Source organism: Anser brachyrhynchus (genome assembly GCF_964034855.1).
Source record: "Anser brachyrhynchus genome assembly, chromosome: 2".
NCBI lineage: Eukaryota > Metazoa > Chordata > Aves > Anseriformes > Anatidae > Anser > Anser brachyrhynchus.
The window spans coordinates 146,631,104-146,656,299 of NC_137695.1; the positions used below are offsets into that span (position 1 = coordinate 146,631,104).

The 25,196-nt window shown below is 39.7% G+C and overlaps 1 protein-coding gene across 1 annotated transcript in view; it reads right to left on the reverse strand.

The window, feature by feature from the left end:
* EIF3H (eukaryotic translation initiation factor 3 subunit H) overlaps positions 1-25,196 on the reverse strand; it is an 85,514-nt gene that overhangs the window by 46,880 nt on the left and 13,438 nt on the right. The window contains exon 2 of the mRNA XM_080582036.1: positions 16,294-16,450. Coding sequence (XP_080438162.1) covers positions 16,294-16,450 — 157 coding nt within the window. The remainder of the gene's footprint in view (positions 1-16,293; positions 16,451-25,196) is intronic.

Sequence of the window (25,196 nt, forward strand, 5' to 3'; positions counted from 1 at the left end):
TTATACAAAAGTGTGCTGATACTACCACTATCCAGTAGATAACCTGTCCAGGTTTACAAGAAACAAATCTTTTAATCAGCTGGTTTCCATAGCTAAATACACGCATGGCAGAAAGGCTTTGAATACAGCACAAGTCTGTGCCTCTTATGTAGCTGACTTAGGACAGTAAAAGAGGACGGGGGTGTATATTCATACTTGGCTTTGACACGAAGATGAAAGCAAACAGCGGCCAATTTTTATTTGCTCAATTTATTTATGTACATAGCGTTAAGCACTGTGTCATGTTTAAGCACTCAGAGAGAAGCACAGGCATTGCACAAGGTACTCGGAAGCCTCTCAAATGCGCAGCTAGGTGCAGGTCCCACAGTCGGTCGTGGACCTCCCCAGGTTTACCTGGGATCTGCCGCCCGCGCCGCCTGCAGCACTTGCGAAGCGTAGGCAAGAGGATCTAGGGCCATCCGAGCCAGCCCAGCGCCTTCCGGGGACACGTGTTGAAAGAGATTTGCTGAAGCCTTGCAAGCAAGTCAAACTATAGTAAAGACATGAATTTCTAAAGAAAGGAGAAAGGAAATAAACAAGCTGGATGTAGGTACACACTGCACGTATATAAGCTGAAAATGCTGGGACTGCAGCATTGAATGCAAAAAAAGACACTCAAAATAATTTAAAAATTAGCCTCAAAACTAAACTTGCTCTGAAAGAAAAAACATGGATTAGTGAAACAGTTGCATATATTTAATGAACTTGAGTTTTACATTCAAATTACTAAACATGATAATGAAGAAATATTTTACAGGAAAAATACATAAAGATTTAACTTTTCTATGCAAACAGGCAACAGAAAAACAATACAGAATCTTTTTTTTTTTTTTTTAGTAAGGGGGGGAGAATTTACCATATTTCCCCCACTCACTCTAAAATAATCCTCCCCAAATGACCCATTATTTTCTCATGTACTGTATCTCGAAGTCATTAGGACATTATACTCTATTTACCATGTCTGCATCAACTGCATTCCTCTGTGTCAAAAGGGAAAACCCTGCAATACGTACAATTGAGTAAAACGCCAAATAAAAAGTGAAGCATTATTTCTTTGTATTATTCAGAGATAACTTGAAATATAGCTTGAGAAACTTTCACACTAAGTACAGTTTTCCATTTCACGACACCAAATATTTTCAGTGAAATCGAGCTACATTCCCATCACTTGCTGTACAAAGGAAGAGGAGCACACGGGGGTGGGAGGGTATGGAAAAGATTACCACACAAGCTGATCACGTTACAGATGTTAAAATGCATAGATTTGAGTAGTTTGAAAGTAATTTAAGATCTGTCAATTTCAGGATAAATCGAATAGAATAGCGAAACCATAGGGACAGAGCTACAAGTCGTTTGATACCTGTTTCGTCCCATTTTGGTACCACTAACTGTTATTTCTGGTGAGGGTTTGGCTAACTCACCCCTACCCACCTCCTTCAACCCCGCCGTCGTGTTGCACCATCCGTACAGCATTCCTCCTGGTGACTCCCCTACCCCTCCCTTGACAAAAATTAAACCCACTGCTTTTTTTTTGTTGCCATCTTGGACATGCAAAAACTTATTTTTTTTCCTTTTGTAGAAACCTTTTCCTTACTGGAGCCAATCAAGTGTCCTTTCACTGTCTGCTGCAAAGATCCTAAAGACCCAAGAGAAACGAACCAAATCCCAGTTGAGAATTATCGTCATCCTTAGCATTAAACATCAGCTATCATCCTCTTAGCCTTTTTTTTTTTTTTAGCAGTAACAGCATTAGCAGTAACAGTGCTGAGTACCTGATTAACAATGCTACTTTTCTTGCTGAGTTTGAGTCTGAATAATATGCTTCAGTACCCATTACCAAACACACAGATGCTATCAGACAAGGTGGTTCTCAGAGCTCTGCCAGTCAGCAAAGCCTCAGAAAGTTACAGCCATCTAGGTGTTTAGTGCATAGTGAAGGTTTTATTTTACCTCCCTAAAACTACATCAAAAAAAAAAACATTTTAAGAGAAAGGATAAAGACAGGTATTTCCCATATTCAAGTTGGGAAACCGGATCGGTTTTTATGAATTTGTTACCAAATGGATTTAAGGATCCTTTCCTTCATGTTAGACATACAAATAAACAAAGGGAAAGCACAAGGATCATGCCTGCATCACAGGGAGCGCAGACCTGGGAACCAAAAGCTGGACCAGGACCCTTGGCATGACGGGGAGCTGCACAACGGCTGCCTCGAGCTGAAGCCCTGCAGCGACACTTGTTGGTCACCCCAGCCCCTAAGGAATGCACCCTGCAGCATGCCAACACAGAAACACCGCTACGGCTGGCCAGGCTAAGCCCTCCACACAGGTGGCAGCACAACCACCCAGGAGATGCGAACTCCCGTCTGCTCGCAGCCCACGCGAGCTCTGAGGGCTTGTTAGGATGCTCTTCGTGGCACGATGCAGATGTGGCCCGTCTGAAAGTCATCTGCCGCTCCACTTTCCGATCCCAAGTTTCGCCCAACAGGTGCCTTTGTTCTGAGGTGGGCACATTGAACTAGCATCTTTCCACACCAATTTCTGACCTGAGTAGTGTCTCGCTTTTTCTGATCCTTCTTCCTTTTGTGTGAGATTAAAATCGAAATCACAGCATCAACAAGGAACATTGACAATATAAATGGACAACTCCAAATAAAGTTGTGAGCAAAGCATCAAGTAGGCCGTAAAACCCAGGTGGCTCCAACTTATCACCCACCGTATTCCTAATTTCAGTTGGTCCATTTAGTAGATTTCCAGGTGTCAACACGAGGTTTGCTGCCAATTCCTTCATTTCTGGCTCTGATTATGTATCTGGTGTCTTTTGATAAGAAGGTCTCAAAAAAAGACTTATTTTAAAAGTCAGGCTTTTTGCCACAGTTGGCAAAATGACAGAAACCGATGTGGTTTTGTATTATTCACTATCTACATTAAGCTAATTCCAAAAGACGTACCAAATGACTCACGTTTGCCATAGTTTTTGACGAGCCACTGTGCTTGTCCTGGGAAGTCCCAAAAAAATAATGGGAACTGTGAGACTTAACTTGTAAGTTTCATTTAAAACACTTGGTATTTTTTCTAACTTTTTTTTTTTTTTAAGGTTTTTAACAGGAGGCGTATAACCTCTGACAGCAAGCACACAAAAGAAATGGGACAATCTGAAATTTATTCATTTTTAGCTCTGTGCTTTATGCATCCAAATACATTGATTAACTTTTCATTTGGAACGTCATTACAAGAAAAGTGGCTTGGAAGGTTCAAACAGCACAGACTGAAGCACTAAGTAACACGAGCCCGTTTTCAAATGTCATTTTGAAAAGCGAAACCAAAAGATCAAATTTCTACATTTGAGGATGGAGGGACTTTTTGCTTTTAATTCTGCATAATTGTATCAAAGTAAAATTTTACAAAGAACTCCCTCATCCCTCACCCTGCAATTCATTATTTCAAGTAGTGTCTTGCTTTCCTCCCCCCCCCCTTCCACGCACATTTTAATTTCTGACCCACTATTTCTATTCCTTTTCAAACAAGACAGCGGGTAAAATTTTAGCATGGAAATCGGGTTTAGAAGTCTAACATTTTTTAAAATGCTGTGCCATTTAGCCTTCTAAACCCCCCATTTACCTGTCAATACTACTGAAATTTCTGTTTCCGAACAAGCCAGTTACAGACAGGCCAGTATTCCACCAGGAGACCTGGCCACCTCCACTCCCGTGTCATTTCTAAACAGTTTGAGCACGTATGTGTTTGTACAACGCTCAGGACACCCGGAGCCAGCAGATGCCTCCGGGCACGAGCACACTAAGGCATTAATCACGCTGCACTTCCCAGCTTGAGCTCCACAGCTTTCAGGACGGGAGCTGTAACCTTCTTCCAGTTTACATCTGCACGCTTCTCCTCGCTCCCACTCCTCAGCACTCCCCTTACCTTTAGCACTTGGTGCTTACTGAAAACGATCTTTATATGCCCAATTCTAGGTTCTGTAAGGCTGATCAACCCCTAACCCATCCTTAACGGTCTCCTTCAATGCAGTTTTCCACCAGCAGCGTACCACCTCGTGATTGTTTTTAACACTGTACTCTTTTAACAGCAATAAGCCTATGAAAAAAATAACACAAAGATGATAAAATTTGAGGGAGGCGTTTCGTTCCTACTTCACTTCCAAATTACTCTTCCTATTTCTGAGAATTGTTGTATTTGGTCTAGTTCCCCTGTTCCTGAACGCTTGGTGCTGTAATCTTGTCTTTCTTGCACATGATGGAAGCTATGTAACTAGATAGCAAGACATCAAGTCCAGAAAATCATCCCCAGCATGATGACAGAAGAAATTAAAAAAGCCTTGCCCTTGTAAGCTTTAGTTACTCCTCGTAGGACTGAAGAATATGTTTTTCCAACCAGATGAACCACTTGGCTCAGAGGACGGAGACCTTCAGAATTTTATGAGCAAAAAAGACCTCCATTTTTAAGAGCGCTCGTTGTTTCACTGTACGAGGAAGGCTTTCGAGCCTCTGTGTGTACCAGGAGTGGCACCCAGTGTCCAAACTGCATTCTTACAACAGCGTCTTCAATTTCCTTTTCAAACCGTCTTCCCTCACTCCTTTCTCCCCGACTGCAGCCACAGAAAATCAGCAGCTCTGTGAAACGCACGGCTTAAGCATAAAGCGTACTTTAACTAAAGCAGTTTACACGAAGCTTTTATCAAACTGTTTTTAATCAACAGCGCATAGATGAATCAAATTTTAAACTATTTCATACAGAGAATAACTATCAAGTCTGGTAAAATTATTTAATTAAGCTATGTAGCTACAGATTTCGACTCGGAATAAAATCAACATTTGCCTACACCATGGTCTTTCAAGTATACTCAGCAAGTGACTGAACAGTCACAAGCTGATTTATTCCCGATCGCTGTTACTACTTTAATAGCCCAAACCAATTTTATTAAACATGTCTTGTTAAAGCAGAACTAAAAATCACCTAAGGAACTATAAAAAAGTACTTTCATGTTTTGCAGCTATGTGGGATTTTAAAAGATGACCTGTTGTGCTTGGCTAAGACAACCGATTAAAAATGAGTGTGACAAATCCAGCAAATGAAGTCCTTTTGTTTCCTCCCAAAATCAGAGGGATAAGACTTAAAAAGAGATTCAACACCTGAAGCAAGCTGTAAAGAAAGCTTCCCCCAGCTTGCTGTAAAAGCCCTGATTTCTACTTTTGTTCCTGCACTATCACAAACAGTTGAGAGTTACAAAAACTGGATTAAGATAAAACACTCAATGATTAGAATGATTATCCTAAAGCATCAGACATTAATTTATCAGTAGATAAATCCAAAGTACAGAGCAATGTAAACCACTAAAAATCAAGATTTCTGCATGAAAAAACATGGTGGGAAGATCTATTTCCATTTACACGGGGAATTCAAATTGCAAGTACCTTTCAGGAATTTTGCCAGTCTTTCAGCTGGTCACTTCTCCTGTTTCGCTGATATTAAAACCTAAAACACAGAAGCCTTCCATAACCTCCCCCCCAAACAACTCAGCTTTGCGTTGCCCATCTCACTATTTGTCTTGCGCGTGCAAGTTGGAGGAATATTACATGCACCTCTTCAGAAGTCAAATGCCTTGCAGCTGAGTGCAATTCTGGCTTCATGCAAATGTAAGATTAGATCTCAGTTACAGCACAAAGATCTCCGAACCAGCTTTCCCTTCTAAATCAAAGGCACTGAATTGGCACAATATAACAGGTTATCAAGAACCCTAAAGTCCCGAAGTTCAGTGTCTGTTCTGTTTCCCTACCTTACCCCTCTAATTTCTCTCCTGCATAAACGCAGGCTATAAAAGCTCCAAGATATATCAGGAGTTACTTATTTATATATATACACACACAGACTGAAAGAAGAGAGCATTCAAATCTGTGGCTTTATTTCCACATTAAGATTTACTTTGTTTCTGTAAGACTTCCACTTGCAAACCAAACACACACACACACACAGAGTAAATATCTCTCTGTTAGGTGCCTAATATGGCCAGGGAAACCATTTTGATTATTCTGCGCCCGTTTATGCATTGTCCTCCAAAACAATAAGATAGAACAGCAAGAAACTAGCAATTAAGAGAGTCTGAATGCACATCGGGAATCACTAAAATCCACACCAGCCAAGTCAGGAACAATATGACTGATGAATAGGCCATATTATATTAGGATTGTTAGCAAGTGTTAAAAAATTATCCTTAGCAGATGTCCCTTATGACCTAAATATATCACACAAAGAACATGCCTTTTTTTTCCCTAAAAAAAAGTTTTAAGAAATCTTTCCATTTCTATTATTGAATAAAGCTCCACAATGCTGCATGTCGGCTATAAATATCTGCATTGAGGATATCATACCAGACCTACAAAAACGTACGAGTATTTTACTGAAGAGTAAACAATCTATTTTAATGTGGATTTTTCTACTGCATGAATTTATGCTGAACTCAGGCATGTAATCCAATAAAAGAAATCAAACTGTGTATTCAGCAAACAGTGAAACAAAAGACAAGCTGCATACTATAGAAACTTCTCAACCAATACACCACAAACCAAAATAAAGCAAATGTCTTTATGTTTGATGGGCAGGAACAATCTTATCTCCAATAAGGATAATTTTGTACGTACAGCTGATGAGAAGTTATATACATTTAACATTAACTATTACATCTGCAGCTATGCACCCCCAGGTCATTCTCAGTACAATTTTTAAAGTTTTTACGTCCCTAATTTTGCCATTATAAAGACTCTGCATATTGACTCACCAGACTACAGCAAAAAGATTTGCTCATTTGAGCTCTTCCAGTTTCCTCCACATATTTTTGATTGCACCACTGGATTTAATAGAATTTATTAATCACAAATAATGATAAAATATAGATCTATGCTCTGAGGATTTTTCTCCTTTCTATCAAAGGCTGATATTTCTCTAGAAAATCATTTACGTTTAGTAATCTTTGAATCGATTTCTTTTCAAGTCCAGTGCGTCAGCAGGTTTCCTGTTAGGAAGACAGATTTCAACCAAGTCTATTGCTCAAGGATTCAATTCAAGATTTGGTACTGAACCTTGGGCCAGTAACACGTCTTAGTCTATTAATAAAATAAATACTAACACTATACACAAAAAAAAAAAGGCATGACTTGGGTTTAATGCAGTTTATACCTTGACAACATATGATTGTTGTTTTTTTTTCTAGAAAAGAATAACACTACTTAATTTTTCTAGATTATGCAGTTGTGGAAAATCCATAAAACATTATTAACCAAGAAAGAACAACTCTTCTGATGCCATTTCCTGCTCACTAAAACATCCTTGCTGATCTTTAAAAAATTATGATAATTCTGTTGCAATGCAAGATAAAAAGTACATTCCTCAGGGAAAAAAAAGTTACAGAATAATGAAATTCATATAAAAAGCTACTATTCTAACAGCCCCCGAACTGGAGGGATTCACATTGTTTCTGTTCACACCTGAGTGCTGTTCCTAGCCTCACCATTTGGCAACCTCTCAGCACCCGCGGGGTTCAAGCACAGCCACCCACCATCACCCGCCAGCCCCTGAGAGCAGGAGAGGGAAGCACCGCTGCGTGCACTCCTACCTGCCTGGAGGGACCGCTGCCAGTTTAAGCTGTTGCAAGAAGCAACTGTCAGATCATAAAAAAAAAAAGAGTTTCATGCAATTTTTGCAAGAAATTCGCTGTTCAATGTGCTTTTCCAATTTTTTGTATTATGCAAATTATGTCCCAAACAACACTCTTGTTTTCAGGAGAAAGCATCTATTTCAGGTAGTAACTTAAGAACACCAGCACTAGTGCCTGGCCACAAAACAGAAAATGCATCTGATAGTGAAGATACCTTAAAAAAAAAAAAAAAAAAGATCTTTTGTTTTATATTTACTACTAATAATTATTTCAACCCATTTTCATTATTTTTTAACCAAGATTTCTTGCTTTGAATGGTTGCTCAATAGAACTACCTGCATTTCCTTTATTTTGACTCTTGGAATAAGAACCTGGCACGTGGGGTTTGTGCCATTTGCTGTGCTTTTCTTCAGCTCCCTCAGGTTTATTACAGCATTCTTTGGGGAAGGAAACGGCTAAATACTTGCATTAGCAGAAAAGGAAAGGGGAGGGGGGAATGGAAAGAGGCAAGAAGGTGTTAAAAGATCATTCTCTTCCTTTTGGTCCAGACACACTGGGAGAAGTGTTACCAAAAGAACAAATGAGCTGAGAGTCAAAATAACCAGCCAAAGGCACATGGGAACACAGGGACCGTGAAAAAAATCAATCTCTTAAGAAAGGACCTGCTGGAGACCAAAACAAACTGTGCACAAAGTAGATATAGCGCAATCCAGGCAGTCAAACTGAATGGAAATTTCCACTCCTGGAGCGCGTTGTCTAAGACCAAAGATTCATAATCACAGATGAAGCAGAAAGTTTTACCACAACGGACACCGCTGTCTTCACATAGTCTGGGTGTCCTTCCAGATGAAGCTCTGTTTCCACCAAACACACAGGTAGCCTAAAACTGCTGCTTTCCTAACTTTTCGGCACCCAGGAAGGCGCCTACCCCTGTTTGATAGTTGAATACAAGCCGGGCTACCAGGATGTCTATACGTTCTAGCAACTGCCTGAAAAAAATCTTCTCCTAAAAAACAAATGGCTATAGCCAGACTTCTTTTTCATGGTACAGCAAAATTCAAATGCTTGGTAAGAAAAAAAAAAAAAAACTAGTAAGTTTCACCTTTGCCATATGTTCGGAGTAATATTGTTTCATAAATGGATCTGTACTAAAGCAGCTACAAGAATTAGCCGGGACTCTGGTTTCAGTAGAAACTAACACAGTAGGTATTCTTTACCACAGTATTTCAACAAATTAATGATAAAATATAAACATGAGGTCATTTGTATCTGGGTGATATGAGGTGTGGAAGAATATATGATGTTTTCATATTAAGTTTGTATATACCCAAAACTGAACAACTAATACATCAAATGAATTTGTAAAAATCAAATAACCTTCACACTCTTTGTAACTCACCAAAAAGGAGTTGAAAAAACCTTCTGAATACTCAGGGAAAATAACCTGTATGTTTTTTCTCTCCTAACAAACAAGGAGCATAAGGCTGAATATTTTCATATGACTAACATAAAATTCATAAACTAATACCTGAAATTAAAAAAAAATATTAAAAATCTAAATATACTTTTCCTATTTGCTTATCCTCTTCTGTACAATTTGATTTCTTTAGTCAGAGTTGAGCCTATTGCATTAGCAAGAAAAATCAAATTCAGAATAAGTCATTTGCAGTATTTTACCTAAATTGAAGAGAATAAGAAAGAGAAATTGGGCTTTCATATTGCTGACTACATCAAAATTACTGTATTCCTGCAAGTGTTGAAGCTATATGAAATATCCGTCTAGCAAACTAAACAATTGTATATCGTGACTATAAATAAAGAACACAGTTAAGAGTAAACAAAGCATGAAGAAAAATCTTTTGACTTCAAGTTCAAAACTTGCATGTAGAGAAATACTTGAACGCAGAATTTAGGTGGATACAAATCTTCCAGCTCATTTTAGTGCTGCTAAAAGACAGCTGCCTGCAGCAAGCTACTAACAAATTATTCGCTTAAAAGAGATGCTTCTCTAACCTCCTTTTTAGGACTACCAAATGAGCATTCGAAAGCATAATTTTCAGTAAGTTTCAGCGTAACTACAAGCAGCTAGAAGTTTTTTAGGGGTGGTAGTAATATCCACCGCGTATGTGGCTTGCAGAAATCAAACAAACTGACTGAAGCTGTCAGGACGTCGGCAGCCGTAAGGTTTGCATGTTTAAACTCACTCAAGAAAAAGTGTCACGCAGTACGTTTGTGTAAAATCAGATAAAGGATAGCACGGCACGTCTGTGTTTAAAGGCAAAATTGCACTGCCTCCTTTTGCAGGGAGATCTTAATGGAAGCGGATTGAAATATAATTTTAACATCTGTCGCTTTAAAGAGCGAAATGATTTCTGTGTTTTGATACAAAGTTAGATGTTGAACAGAAGGATTTATGTGCTGCTGAAGTATAAAACAGTTTTAAAAAATCAATTTGCAGCCCCAGAAGGGCGACAAACACAGCGTTTCGGGGAGCAAGCCCAAGAACGGCCCCGTCTCAGGGGACACAGCCCCAGCAGCGGAGAAGGCGGCGGAGGCCCCGCGGGGCCGCTGCTCTCCTCTGCGGGCACCTCCGCGGGGGCGCACGAGAAAGGGAAAGGAAGGGAAGGGGGGGGAAGGGAAAGGAGGGGAAGGAAGAGGGAGAGAAAGGAGGGGAAGGGAAGGGAAGAGAAGGGAAGTGAAGGGGCGGCCGCCCCGCTGCAGCCCCTTCGGCCGCGGCCCCGACACGAGGCGGGCTCGCAGCGCCCCCTGGCGGCGGCTCCCCTCAGGCAGGGAGCGCGCAGCAACACCGGCCCCTCGTCCGTCAAGCGGCCCCTCCACCTTCTGTCATAACCGCCTCAGCTCCTCACTAATCCTCACCAAGCCCACAAACCACTTCATGGTTCTGAACATCCAAATAATAAAGAAAAAAGATTCTAACTTGCAGTTCAATACCCTTTTTACATAGAGCACAAACTGAACGTTCATAAATGCACGCGCAAACCTGATGTGCCCTTGCCAGCACTTAGCAACTGAAAATTCAATGTTTACCTGGTGTAGCTTTCTTCACAAAATACTATTGGTACTTACAGAAAAACATGGCTGAAGAATTGAGGTAAACAGACAAACAGAACCAGAACAAATGTTGTGATTTAGGAGCTTTGGGGTCATCTGTCCTGACCCTAGTAAAATAACATTTAAATTTCATATGTTCAGTCATAGATTTCTGTTTTTTATAATCGTTCTCTTTTCTTATAATAAAAGGAAAAATATGAATGACCCTTTCTATTTTGGCCAACTGTTATACCTAGTTGCAGAAATTTTGTCTGATAAGTTATACCTGCCTATCTTGAACAGCTATGGCATGTTCAAGTTCGGTCCTGCCAATAAGGACAGACACAAGACAAAAAGTCAGTCCACAACGATATTTTCTTTGAGTAATACTATTAGATTTAAAATGGGAATAACCAGAAGTTGTTTTCACAAATAAAACTGACAAAATCTAGCCTTGACTGAAGCCTTTACAGAAAGGATCAACACAGCTAGCTGGCTATGACTTAATGACATGAGTTTTACAGCATTAGTTGCAAAAGAAATCATCCTTCACATCACCCATCAGGTCCCTATAGGTATATACGTACTGTTTGGGAGATTCTGGCTTGACAATATGGAGGTTTCAAGCAGCTTAGCGGTTCATACTACCTCTCCAATTGTACCCACAAAACTGTTTGTGGAGCTACACTATTAACTTAGTAAAAAATACAACCTTAGAAAATGGTAGCCTTTTTTTTGTTAAGACAGTTTTTAAAAACCTGTGCCAGTCCACCGAACACCACCATATCTGCACACTGACAGAGTACTCTGGAAAGTGTAAGAACTCTCACAGCTTTCATCTTGAAGTCCCTATAGTATCAAACCACAGGCTTAACTTCAAGAAATAAAACATCAAGCACAAGTCCTGCAACAAGGCAGGAAGGACCTTAATACAGAGAACACTTACTTCAGTCTCACCATAGTAGGCAACAATTCAGAAGCACCCATTCAGTCCATCATTTTATCTTAAATTAGCTTTTCTAAAGCCGTGTTTCTTTTAGCTATGTAAAGTCCTCTGCTTCCACAAGGATCACGTTATTGCAGGTCACTGCGCTGGCAACACTGGAGATAAGGCTCAGCAGTATAAACTGCTGATACCATTGTCTGATTAAAAACCCTGAAAAAAACTCTGTATGGGAGATACACGTTTCTCTATATGCAACTGTATTCATTTGAGGCTAAATAAAAGCCATAAAAAGGAAATAGTGCAACATTTCCACAAAACACTCACTATATTATTTTTAGTTGTTACAGAGTGATGATACAACTAAATACAACCTACAGCACAGACTAGATAAATACAAGTATTAGAATCTTTACATACTTCTACTACGAAAACTGACAAACAAAATTAGCCTTCTCAGGTAAGGATGTAATCATGGGAGTGGAGAAGGCATTACCTTTTCATCTATGGCATTTCACAAGGACTATGATGAAAACCTTGTATAGTTATAAAATGAGATGAATTTATAACCTTCTAGAACTTTTTTTGATTTATAATTATACAACTGTCTTGAAGTTGCTACTGGCACAATTACCATAGCACTTCCTTTAAAAGTTAAGATAAATTAAGGTAGTAAAATGTATCAGGTTGAAATAAAATCTGTTTCAAACTACCTTATCAAAATAATGTCTAAAAATTTATAGTGAATTACAAGATGTATGCTACATCATTTTCTTGTTCAATGCTACTCATTAAGTAGCTCTTCTTCCTGTTCAAAGAAAATTTATACTCCTTGCATGAAAAGCAAGAGTTAATAACACTGACTGAACATAACATGCCCCTTAGAGACACAATTTGTAGTCAAGAACAGTATGTATTTTCTTCCTAAGAAATAAATCTCTCATGCATTACACCTTTTGTGTAGACCTTAACTGAAAGAAAAGCAGAACTTCACTCAGACAAAAGCTTTCAAGTGCCCTAAAGTGAAAGTAGTTCTCAGAAAACTAAAGAATCACAAAGACGTGCTTGGGTACTGCATCATTTCACTGAAGTGCTTTCACCAAAAATTAGAGCAGAAATCTGATGTTTCTCTAAACAGTTGAATCAGCGAGGGGGAAATCACACAAACTGTATGTATCTTTTCAAGCCTAAGAGATCTCTGTTTTGAGAAATCATTTCAATACCTGTGAGCATTTAAGCACGTTAGGAATCAGGAAAAACTTACTTGTAAGTAAATGGCTGAACAGGAGTCTAGAGTACAGCCCCAAAATATGAAAAACCTTGTGCTGAAGCATATTTTGCTGAGGACTCAACAACGTAGACCAGTTCTGCAATTTTCCTCCATTAGTTCACACATCATCAACTGAACTTCACATACAGCTTTCTAACACAGGTTGTTGGGCTGAAATTCTCACCGAAAAATATTATGCTACAGCAGGCCATTGTAAGTGTTTAAGACTTCCCTGACAGAAAAATCTAGCAAAAAAAAATTATACTTTGTAAAAAAGTATCTCAGGAAGATGACACTACAAGTGAAACTTTCTACAATGAGAAATACCTGTGGATTCATAAGTGTTAGACAACCATTCCATATTTATAATAAGAAATAAAGCCAAAAAAAAAAAACCCTCTCCTGTTTTCTGCAGTTTCCAGAATCAGACCAAGCTGCTCTGCAGAATCTTCTTACACCAAAAGTGGTTGTTTTGTTGTTTTTTTAAATCCAAAATTTCATTTTTGAAGGAAATTTGTTGAGGCAAATAATCAAAACTTAGTATCAGCTCAGGTATTAGCCATAAAAGACAAAATGGCACCATTTTTGAAAAACATATTTGAAGAAATAGATTTCTAACTGTTGTTAGTAACAGCCATCTTCTTCTAACTGACTCTTAAATATTATATATTTAAGTACCTCCTTCAAGTTTAAGTTAAGGGCATTTTCTTAGCATCCTCATAAATGTGCTTTATATTAGGTTTTCTAACAATCATCTCAAGACCAAAAGGTAAACGAGTATTTTTCAGGTGACACATTCCTAGAGCTCCTGCAGAATGACACAGAAGAAAAATTTTGGTGCATTAATTCAGTTCTCACCACTGAAGACTAGGAGTTTGCCAACACATACCTGCACCCTCATTGCTCCTCCTGCAGGAGGTCAGCTAGGGTAACACGGCCCTTCAACCTATGCTACAGTCCCTGCATTAATACAAGATCAAGTACGGCTGAAGACTGCCAAGATATGTGTTTCTCAGGCCCAGAAACATACTCTCAATAGGATTGTTTCTATTCCAGTATCTTAAATAAAGGAAAAGAGAAAATTCAAAAGATATGCTAAGCAAGAGGGAAGGGCAATATAACATTATTCAGACTGAAGAGAATAAAAAGTTGAGCACCTTCCTGTGTGATGGGGCACTAAAGTGCAAGGATTCTTCTTCTTTCCCTTGGTATCTCTGGCCCTAAATTTGTGCAGACATATAAAGCCTGTCGCGGCACTGATTTAACTTACAAGTCTTGAGGGGAGGGAGGTGCTTGTTTGGTTTGGATTTGAACATCCTGAATTTCAAGGTTCTGGCAGATAACAAGAGATTTTCCTGCTAGGAAATTTGCACCTGAAAAAAATAATCTTTTGATCTGGCAGGATGCTTGAATAAGAAAACATAACTTCAGGGAAAACAAACAAGGCATATTTACAAAACATCGCTGTTTTTCCACATTGGCAAGACAGAAGACAACTATGTTGAGGCTAAAAAGGAACCAAATGCTCAACTGGTTACCTCAAGAGCCATTTTCTTTTGGTTTTCATCTTCCCCAGCCTCTACTACATGGGCCAAAGGGCTGAACAGGCCCTAAGTAAAGGGAATGCAGATTGAACAACAGTGATGTGTGAATGGTAAGGTCTGTTTAAGTATTTTACCAAGTAGGCAGAGAACTTCTCTGTACCCTTATAGGGTTCAGCACAGGCAAGTCCCACGGATGTGGCTGCAAATTCCCTACTGCTGTCAGACACATGTATCAGCATTACTGTGATAGCTGCATTTCCTATGCTGGCTCGAGTCTGCTTTTCTTCCCTGTGCCTGTAGCATGGGAACAGAAGTCTGCCAAGCGAAGGCATCCAGGTGAGGGAAGCTCCACAAGCACTGCCTTTTGCACTTTACTTTATGCCACGATCATTGCCTACTTACATGATCATAGAATCACTTAGGTTGGAAAAGACCTCCAAGATCATCAAGTCATACTTGTTGAGAAGAGAAAGACTCGTAATGAGAGTCACTTTCTTTTTTTCCCAAGCAGGAACAGCTGAACCTTGCAGGCAAGATCACAGGCAGTTTCCAGTATGGCAGTCATCTTACAGTGAGATTAATCCATCTCAGAAACTAATTATTTCACTCCTTGCTCATCTATCAGCTACACGGAAACAATTCAGCCTTTTTTTTTTCTTCAGGAAAAAAACTGAAGCACAGTCTGCAATTAAAAATTTAGCTTACTATAGCTCTTCAAAGGCTTGGAGAAGAGAGAAATAATCTTTAAAACATCTTTTAGGCTTTAATATAGTTCTGAGTCTCGCAACGTATTACTCTAGAACAATTAATATTTCCTTGTTTTGTTATTCTTGAAGTTGTGAGTTGTACAATCTCACAACAAAAGCAATATACAGCTAACAAACCTTACCAAGCTGCAGGTTTTAAAACAATCTCTGTTTTAAAGGTAGAGTCTCAGATTCTTTTGAAATAAGATATTAATTTAATAATATCTAATCTTATTACAAGCAAGAAAAAGCAGTTTATACTTTAAGTAATCTTGCTCAAACTGAATTACCAAAATTAGATAGAATCAAGCTTCCAACCACAACTACTTTTGATTATATTGCCACTTTAGTTACTCTTGAAGTCAAACTAAGCTCTAACAAAGAAGCATTTCTACATAGTATCATTAGATATGCACACACAAAGATTAGAATTTTAAGCCTCTGAAATTTACTTTATAAATTTTATATCATTCTCTGTCAAGTCAACTATATCAACGTACTTTGACAATAAGAAAACATTGCTGGGCCAGCAGGGAAACACTGAGCCAGATGTAAACCACTGATGTTACTTCTAGGTCACTTGGAGAAGCAAAATTCACACAGATTTTAACCAGTGTTTCTTAAACTTACCAAACCCTGCTCTCCAGGCTTTCAGTGAGTACTTAATACATACAAATAAATCCATAGGCAGGAAATCTACATTCATACATGCATGTATGTGTGTATAAACACAAACACGCAGATATTTCCATGAAAAGATGTAAAGCCTGTATAAATTCTATACTGGAAACTAATGTGATTTCCTGTGTGACAGTCTTACCCTAAAATTTGTGTGTGTATATATAATACAGTAGCACTATCAATTTCCTTATACTGCAGCTGGACACGTAGGATGGGATTTGAAATGTATACCTCAAGTCAGACAAAAACACTGATCACATACAAGCTTCTAGTTGCTGAAGAAAAAGAAATTGTTATTTTGCACACGTGAATTTTTTTTTACCTCAAGTTTTGCAAAACTGTAACCATTACCTTCATCAAAGTCTGCATCATCTTCTGTATGCTGAGGAAAAGGGAAGCAATTTGTGATTTCAAGTCTGTCATCCACCACAAGACCCAGCAGCACTCCCTGGACCACTTCGTTCCCCTGTCCTTCTTCCTGGTAATGTTTAATGATCTTTAACACAACCTAAAAACACAAAGACAAGAAAATCATCATACGTAACCATTTTTTCCACCAACAATTTTTAAATTCCAAATAGAAAGTCTTAAGTGTTGCGTAAATTGGAGCTGCACACCAAGTAAGCTACTGGCTAAAATAGCAGCAACTTCAATACAGGTTAAAGAACAGCCATTCTAAAATTACAGAGGAATTTAAAAGACCATTAAATGAACAGTCAAAATGCAGTTCTAAACCAATTTTCTGAAACACCTTCTAAAATGAAATATTGATTTTTGGGGGGGTTGAACTTTACTTTCTTGCTGTATCTGTTAAAAGCTGCTTGCAGGGGCAATAAGCTCCCTCCTGAGGGAAACACGGCACAAGAAACACCATCAAAACACCTTGATATTAATTATGTAGAAACTGGTAGGAAATTTTTGAAAGGCAGAAAACGCAAGTTTTCAAATTACATCTTATTACAATTTTACTTCAGATGCTCAAGTAATTTGTATTTGGTAAACTGTGCATTTTACAGGATATTTAATAATGAATGATAAAAGAAAATAGGAACACAAATTACTTATATTTTTAATAATGTATTTCTCACTTCCTTCCCTAAATTTGAACTCTATGATGAATGATTCCCAGGAGACGATACTGTAAATTGGAACAGTATGAACAATCATCACTCCAAAATAGTCATTTGCTAGAAATGCTTTACACGAGTAAAATTTTGTTTAACAAGAACTAGAACAAGATAAGATACACTAACCACAAAAAACAGACTTGAAAAACATAAACTTATACTTGGTCCAGCACAAGTGGATTTTATTTCACTATATCCTAATCCATCCAAGCAAAACACACCAGAAAATGTCTGATGACCACATTGTTGTTATACTACTGCTATAATGTCCATTGGTAAACCCCCTCATATAATGGGCTTCAGCTCAATCAATTTGAGAACAGATTTCATGCAAATAGTGGTATTTACCTATGGGGAGAGCTCATATTTACTTACCAGGAATATATATTTGTCCCTATATATTTTTCTCTAGCTTTTTACTTAGTTGTTTAGCATAACTAGATCACAATTTTAAAAACACCCTTAATGAACTTAGAGCACCACGGTATGGGTTAAATGGAAGATCAAAAGTGATTAGAAAAAATCCTTTACAAATAGATTTCCTTCTTGGGGCAAAATTGGAAGTGAAATAGAATTTAAAAACGCTGGAAAAAAGAGCAGCAAACAAGAGCTAAATTATCTCAACCTACCAAATGCCTTGTATCACTGAGCTGACATATAAAAAATACTCAACTTGTATTTAGCATAGATTAGCTAAGAAACCTTAGCTAACCAGATACCTTATATTTGCCACAAGCTCGGTCTTCCACAGTCAAGGAATCCATAACAAAATATAATCCATAACTAGACTATTAATTAATTACAACATAGCATGATGCTCTCTATTTACTGAATAACTATTTTCAATATCCTTATAACCCTGTAAGCTTCATGTTTTCCACTGATTTTCTCTTCATTCGTTCTCGAGTTTTCTATGCGCATTGACTGGCCCCATTACTATAATTCCTGTTTTCCCACTGATTCTGCTCCAGAAGCATTACATGATGTCAATTTTATCACAGCATTTCTGATAATAATTGCTCACAGAAAGCAGCAGCAAATTAAAAGCGCGTGGGCTGTCACCGAGTATCAATGATTTTTCAGGAAGATAAAACCAGGCATTCAAACGCTAGCCAAGTGCTCCCATACACAATAAAGCTGTTACCTAAGTCAGCAGTTTTCCATCTTCAACCTGAAGACCACAGCAGAGATACAGACCCCAATTTAGGCTCATCCAGGCAGATACAGACCCCAAATTAGGCTCACTTACAGGGTTGTTTTCTAAAGGAGTCTACGAAAGGTAGCAAAAAAGTAGCTCATGAGCTCACTTCTCTGGATTTCACACCCGTTAACAAGCTGCAGAAGTTACGGTTTATGGCTGGCCTGGAAAATACATTAGCTACTGAAATCATTTATGAAACGATAAATGATCGTGAAGTCTGAGAAATGCACCCGATGACACATCATCCTTGTTTTCATTTTGCTCTTTGTTCTGGAGAGTTTCAGTTAGCACATAACACACAAGCCTTTAGTAGAGCATGCTCTTAAACTTGGATTGAAAAACCTGCCATTAAAATACTACCATATGACCGATGTGGAAACATGCACTGAAATGTTTCAGTCCTAAGAACAGCCCTCCAAACGCAAAGTTTGCTAACCCAGAGCTGATCACTGTACAAGCAGCAATGCCACGATCTGAATGCACAAACAAATGCCTCAAACTGAGTCAACCTCAAAGAATGCTAACTCGTACCTAGATATTTCCCAAAAAGATGTTATGCTTATAAAGCATCAGAACAGAAACAGAATGGTTTGACTAGTCTGAAAAGAAGTGCACTAAGTAATACAACACACTGAACTACAAATCAGTTCTTCCAAATGACACAAATATCCCAAAGAAATCCAAGTGAACACCAGTATCAGCCATCACTCATCCAATGCTGATTCACCTTCCAAATACTATTTATATATATTCATCCAGTAAGACATGCTGCCTCTTTGTACAATCTGTTTTAAATACCCTTAGACCCACCACTGCTTTGCCACGGCCACATGAAACGAACGGCAACCAAGCCACATCTCTTACTGTCTTTGCATCACAGCTACAGTACGTGCAGGGCCAACCAGGAACGGCGAAGTACTCACGTAAAAAACATATCAATTAATTTGACTTATTATGAAAATACATATATTTTAAAAAATTCAACTGATACCTCTGAACATACAAGTCAATCACGTGCACAACTTAGCAAATGTGATTAGCATGTAAGAAATATTTAGGCACACACTGGCTCTTTAGAAGAGGTTATACAAATAACTACTAAATAATATTCCAAAGTCCTCCCTGCCTTATAAAGTTAGTCTTCAAAAATACCAAAGCAACTCAATCACTTGGAGCAGCCAACTTGACAGATTTTAAGTCATTAATCCTTAATTAACCAAAGAGAAACATGCTTGCAATTCAGCAGCGCTTCTAATCTTCAAAGCACTGCTCAACCATTAAAAATGAAGTCATACAACAGAAAAAAAAAATCTGAAACTATTAAAACACTTAAAGACGCATATTTTAGCTGTATGATGCCAAATTTTGACTTTGGATATAATCCGATAACACAGCTGTTAATTTCAGAAGTTTGTATCTTAGTGCAGAAATTACTATAACACAAACTGTCAACCAAAACATCTTAAACTCTTGTGGAGATCCTAGGAACCTTCAGTTGTAATGACAAATATGCTAAGATGCCCATCTTTGTATTTCTCCAAAAAGAGAAAACACCAAATCAAAGTGCTGAATGTCGATACATGGATTCGATGTGGCAACTGTCAGATTCCCAATACCTTTGCTGTGCTTTGCCTTACAAATACACAACAAGAGATAGGACTACAGGAAATGGCCTCGAGTTGCACCAGGGGAGGGTTAGGCTGGATATTAGGAAAAATTTCTTCACTGAAAGGGTTGTGAGGCACTGGAACAGGCTGCCCAGGGAATTAGCTGAGTTACCATCCTTGGAGATCTTCAAAAGACATGTGGATGCGGTGCTGAAGGACGTGGTTTAGTGGTAGACCTGGCAGTGCTAGATTAACAGTTGGACTTGGTGATCATAGAATCATTAGGGTTGGAAAAGACCTCCAAGATCATCTGGTCCAACCATTATCCTACTACCAATGTCACCCACTAAACCACGTCCCTAAGCACCATTTTATGAAATCAAACAAAATAGAGCTTCTGGACACATGATGAAACAAGCTGATTTACATTCTTAAATCAAGTATTTAAACCTTCTTGAGTGCTTAACAGTGTTTCCCACCCAAGAAAGCTTTATCAGCACAACCACTAGCACCAGTTGCGAGTATCTGGGAAGGGGATGGCAAGAGAGTGTAAATAACAATTTATTACTTAGCTGTTTTCAAATCAGCCATAACTGAGGGGGTCATCAAGTACAGACGGTCCCACAACATGTCCATCCTCTCAACATTTAACACTAGGGAAACTGCAATCAGCATTTAGCCTGGCAAAAAAAGCCGTGCAAGGTTTTATTGCTAATAGTGGCTGAGTTACTGTGAATGCATTCTATCACAGTCCTGCAGCCTTCCCCATGGTAATTCTTAAACCTCAAACCACAGACCTTTACACTTAAACAGTACAAAACAGGAATGGCAATTTGACTTAAACTCCTAGTCTGGAAAAATTCAAGAGAGCAAAAATATCAAGGTATTTTTGTAAATGGATAGGTCTGAACTAACAAAACTAACAACTCATGCAGTTGAGTTTCAACTGTCCTAAACTCAAAGATGTTTGTGATGCTGTGAGGCTAAAATTTAGACACCTACCTAACACCTGTTATATGAATTTATAACACCTCTGGAAAAGAGTTAATTGATGTGTTAAATAATGTCCAAATGGAGACATACCAAGCTGTACGTACCCCTAGCTTCGTGGCCCTGCCTGCTTTTTCTGTACACGCCACACCAAAAGCAAATCCACAATCCGGGTTTTGCTGAAACCAATTAGCTACTCAGAAATGAAGTTTAATTAAGCAGTTTTGAAAATCCTCAGGTAAGCATGGAATGGCATTGTCTTTAACAAAGACCTGGAGGGTTCAGGGGGTGGGTATAAAGAGAAAACTAGAGGAAGATACAGTGAAACACGAGCAGCATTATCAGTTTTGAAGAGCTCCATGAGGCTTTTACCCAGGCTATGTTATGTGAGTGCTTATCCTACACTTAAAAAGTACAAGTTCTGGAAGGTGACCAAGCTGAAACTTGCCTTGAGCTGATTAGTCTCCTGGCTGTAGCACTGCTTGATAAGACAGTAACAAACTCTCACAACTTTCCTGCCAGGAGAAAAATTCTGAAGAAATTAAGGATACCACTGCAATGGCTAAGAGTTAAAAAAAAAAAATACATGTCTAACACACATACTACCCTCCTGGATGGTTAAGGTGACGGATCTTTACGTGCATACACCAAAAACTAACTTAATTTGTGCAGTCCACATAAACTTTTCCTAGAAGGCATGGACACACCATGTCAAAAGCACGGCTCAACAGGTTGATGTCCTGACCTTTTAGTTGCTGTACATGAATCTTCGCAACATGAGATTGCTACTACAAAGTACTGCCATCAGGTGAACTCAACGTGAGATGAAACTAAATTTTCCACACAATAATGTTGAAAAATATGTTAATTTGTATTGACAATCAAACCTTGAATTCACTTAAGTGCATATTCTAGACCATTTGTAGAGTTTTTGATTAATTTTTTTAATTATCTTATTCTGTAGTGCAGATTTTTTCAGCATTTCCAACATGAAACATTGGAAACCACCTACTCTGCCATCTTAATGTTGGAATAAAAAGCTCCTACAACAGTTAGACCACAATTTTAACTCAGAAGAAGCAAAAAATAAAATAAAAATTATGTGAATAGACTGTACAAAATCTAAGACCAAAAGGACAAGACTTAGCAGACCTGAAAACCAAGGCAGCTTTAAAACAAAATTATTTCTGAATTGCTGTTCAGCAACAAGTTCAGATATAATGAGATCAACCCTTGCTGTTCTGTACAGTGAAGCATAATAGCTGTCCTTTGGATCGAAGGACTCAAAAAGACCACATTTTACCCTTATCTTAACTGACTAAAGCCTTAATACCAACATTTACAAAGCCTTTGAAAATGCAATTCTTGGAATCGTAAGCTTGCATTTTCTGTCACTCAGCAGCTAATAAATACCAGATGTTAAAGCCTCATTTCTGAACTTGACAGAAACTTGGTGCTTGAAACCAGTAATTCCACAGGAGGCAGAGCAAAGCCATGCGTGCCATTTCAAACCATCGCAGTCAGGTGCAAATATCAAAATCTCCTTTTTGATGTGAGACTGGAAGTTTCCTGGAGCTGAGCCTGAATTCCGCTGCTACGAACAATGCGCGTTGATCAGAGGTGGCCCTCAAGCAGGGGATACCGCGTGTGTTTTCATACTAAAATTATGAATCACAGAACTCTGTAGGTTTTGCCTCACACAGGTCCTCAGCGCCAAGTCATCTGATGGGAAACCGGATGGAAAAATACTGGATCTTGAACTGTAGGTTTTGAAAAAATACCTTAAATGTTCCTGTACTGTTTGAATACTCCTGGGTACTAGGAAATGTATGAAGAGCATCCGAAACTTTTTATTCCCTGGGCGCATTATTACATCAGTTGGTACCACATCACCTGCTTAGTTTATAAACCTCAAGATCTCAGAAGATTTAACTACAGAAGGGCATCAGTAGTCTTCAAAAAGGAGTACACCTTCGGAATAATCCACACATTGGGCCGAAGAAAACTACCTCAATCATAATGGATTATTGATTTGACATCAGTTATTTTGAGTCACTTCTGCTTCATTTATGAACCATAGCACCGGGGAATTATAGAGCACGCGAGGAATCTAGATGACTTTCCTTATCATCTCCTGCCTCATATAGTGCTTAAAGCATCTAACAACACTTTCCTGTGGGTTTGTTTGCTGTGGGGTTTGTTTTCACTTGTTTGTTTTTCTTTTATTTCTCCCTCAACAGGACAGAAAAGGCGATTACATCCATACACAGCATTAAGTGAGAAAAACATACCTTGCCCCTTTCTCAGTAAGTGGCTGAATCAAAGCACAACTCAGAGGCAGTGGCAGTTCAAGGACATTATCACTCCTTCCTCTGCATTAACTGGTTATGTGAACTTCTTGGGGCATAGATGGAAAATTGTATCTTATTTACCCTGAAGCTCACTCTAGAAAAAGTAGGCATTCTGTGTTTGTTTTTGTTTTTTTCTTCACTTTCTGTACATGCTGTAAGGAGTTTGTGCCACTGTAGTGGGTTTACGTGGCAAGGTTTTGGTAGCAGGGGGCCATAGGGGTGGTTTCTGTGAGAAGGATCTAGAAGCTGCCCCATGTTTGGTAAGGGCCCCACTGCTGACCAGAGCCAAGCCAGTAAGTGATGTTGTTTTGAGCCTCTGTGAGAGCACATTTAAGACAGGGAAAAAAAAACGCTGCGCCACACAGCAGCTGGGAGAGTGAGACGAGTGAGGAACAGCCTTGCAGGCGCCAAGGTCAGTGAAGAAGGAGGGGGAGAGGTGCTCCAGGTGCCGGAGCAGAAGTCCCCTGCGGCCTGTGGTGAGGACCATGGTGAAGCAGGCTGTCCCCCTGCAGCCCACGGAGTACCGCGGTGGAGCAGGGTTCCGCTCTGCAGCCCGTGGAGGACACCACGGTGGAGCAGGTGGACCTGCACCGACGGAGGCTGCGGCCTGTGGAAGACCCCTGCCGGAGCAGATTCCGGGCCAGACCTGCAGCCTGTGGAGAGGAGACCACGCAGCAGCAGGTGACCTGGCAGGAGCTGCTGCCTGTGGGGGATCCAGGTTGGAGCAGTTTGCTCCTGAGGGATGGACCCCATGGGACGGAGCCATATCTGGAGCAGTTCTTGAAGAGCTGCTGCCTGTGGAAAGCCCACGCTGGATCAGTTCGGCAAGGACTGCATCCCGTGGGAGGGACCCCACAGCACAGGGGACGAGAGTGACCAAGAAGGATCAGTGGAGAAGCAGCGCTATAGACTGACCATAACCCCCATGTCCCCATGCTGCTTGGGGGGGAGGAGGTGGAAGAGGGTGGATGGGGGGAAGGTGCTTTTGGTTTCTTTCCTTTGTTTCTCACTTCTCTAGCTTGTTAGTAATAGGCAATAAATCTTACTATCTCCCTATGCTGAGTCTGTTTTGCCCATCACAATAATTACTGTGCGATCTCGTCCTTATCTCAACCCTTGAGCCTTTTTCATCGTATTTTGTCCCCATTCCTCTTTGAGGAGGGGGAGTGAGAGAGCAGCTGTGGTGGAGCTCAGCCGCCCACCCGAGTAAAACCGCCACAGCCACAGATTAAATACCTCACAGCAACACATTGCACCAGGTCTGGCTGGGACGTTAACTTTCCCAGCAGCAGCCCCTACGGTGCTCGGTGCTGTGCTCTGCACTTGCAGCTAGAACAGCACTGGTATCACACCAGGGTTGTGTCTGCTGCTGAGCAGTGCTGGCACCGCATCAGGACTCCCTCCAGCCCCCCCAGAGCCAGCAGGCTGGGGGTGGGCAAGAGGTGGGGAGGGGACATCGCCAGGGCAGCTGACCTAACCCAACCGAAGGGATATTCCATGCCATGTGGTGTCACACTCAGCAATAGAAGGTGGGAACCGGGAAAGAGAGAGGAGGCTCTCGTTATGAAACCGTCTGTCCTCCCAAACAACTGCTGTGTGTATTAAGGCCCTGCTTCAGGGACAAACATCACTCGTTGATAGGAAGTAGAGAATTATTTTTTTCTGTGTTTCCACATGACCCTTTGCTTGTTTTCTCCCTCTTCCTTTTCCATTTAAATAAATTATCCTTATCTCAACCCATGAGACTTTTTTTCTTTCCAGCATACTTTCTTCTCCTCTTCTTTGTCTGAGGAGGGGCAGTGAGAGGGCAGCTGTGGTGGAGTTCAGCTGCCCAGCTGGGTAAAACCAGCACACACATTCACTGAAGACCACAAGGTTCAACTACTGCCAGGCAATGCCCCAAATAAAACACTTAATAAGCATCCCCTCTTCTAGTTGTTTTATTTCGCCATTTAGCAGGAACTAATTCCAAACTGCT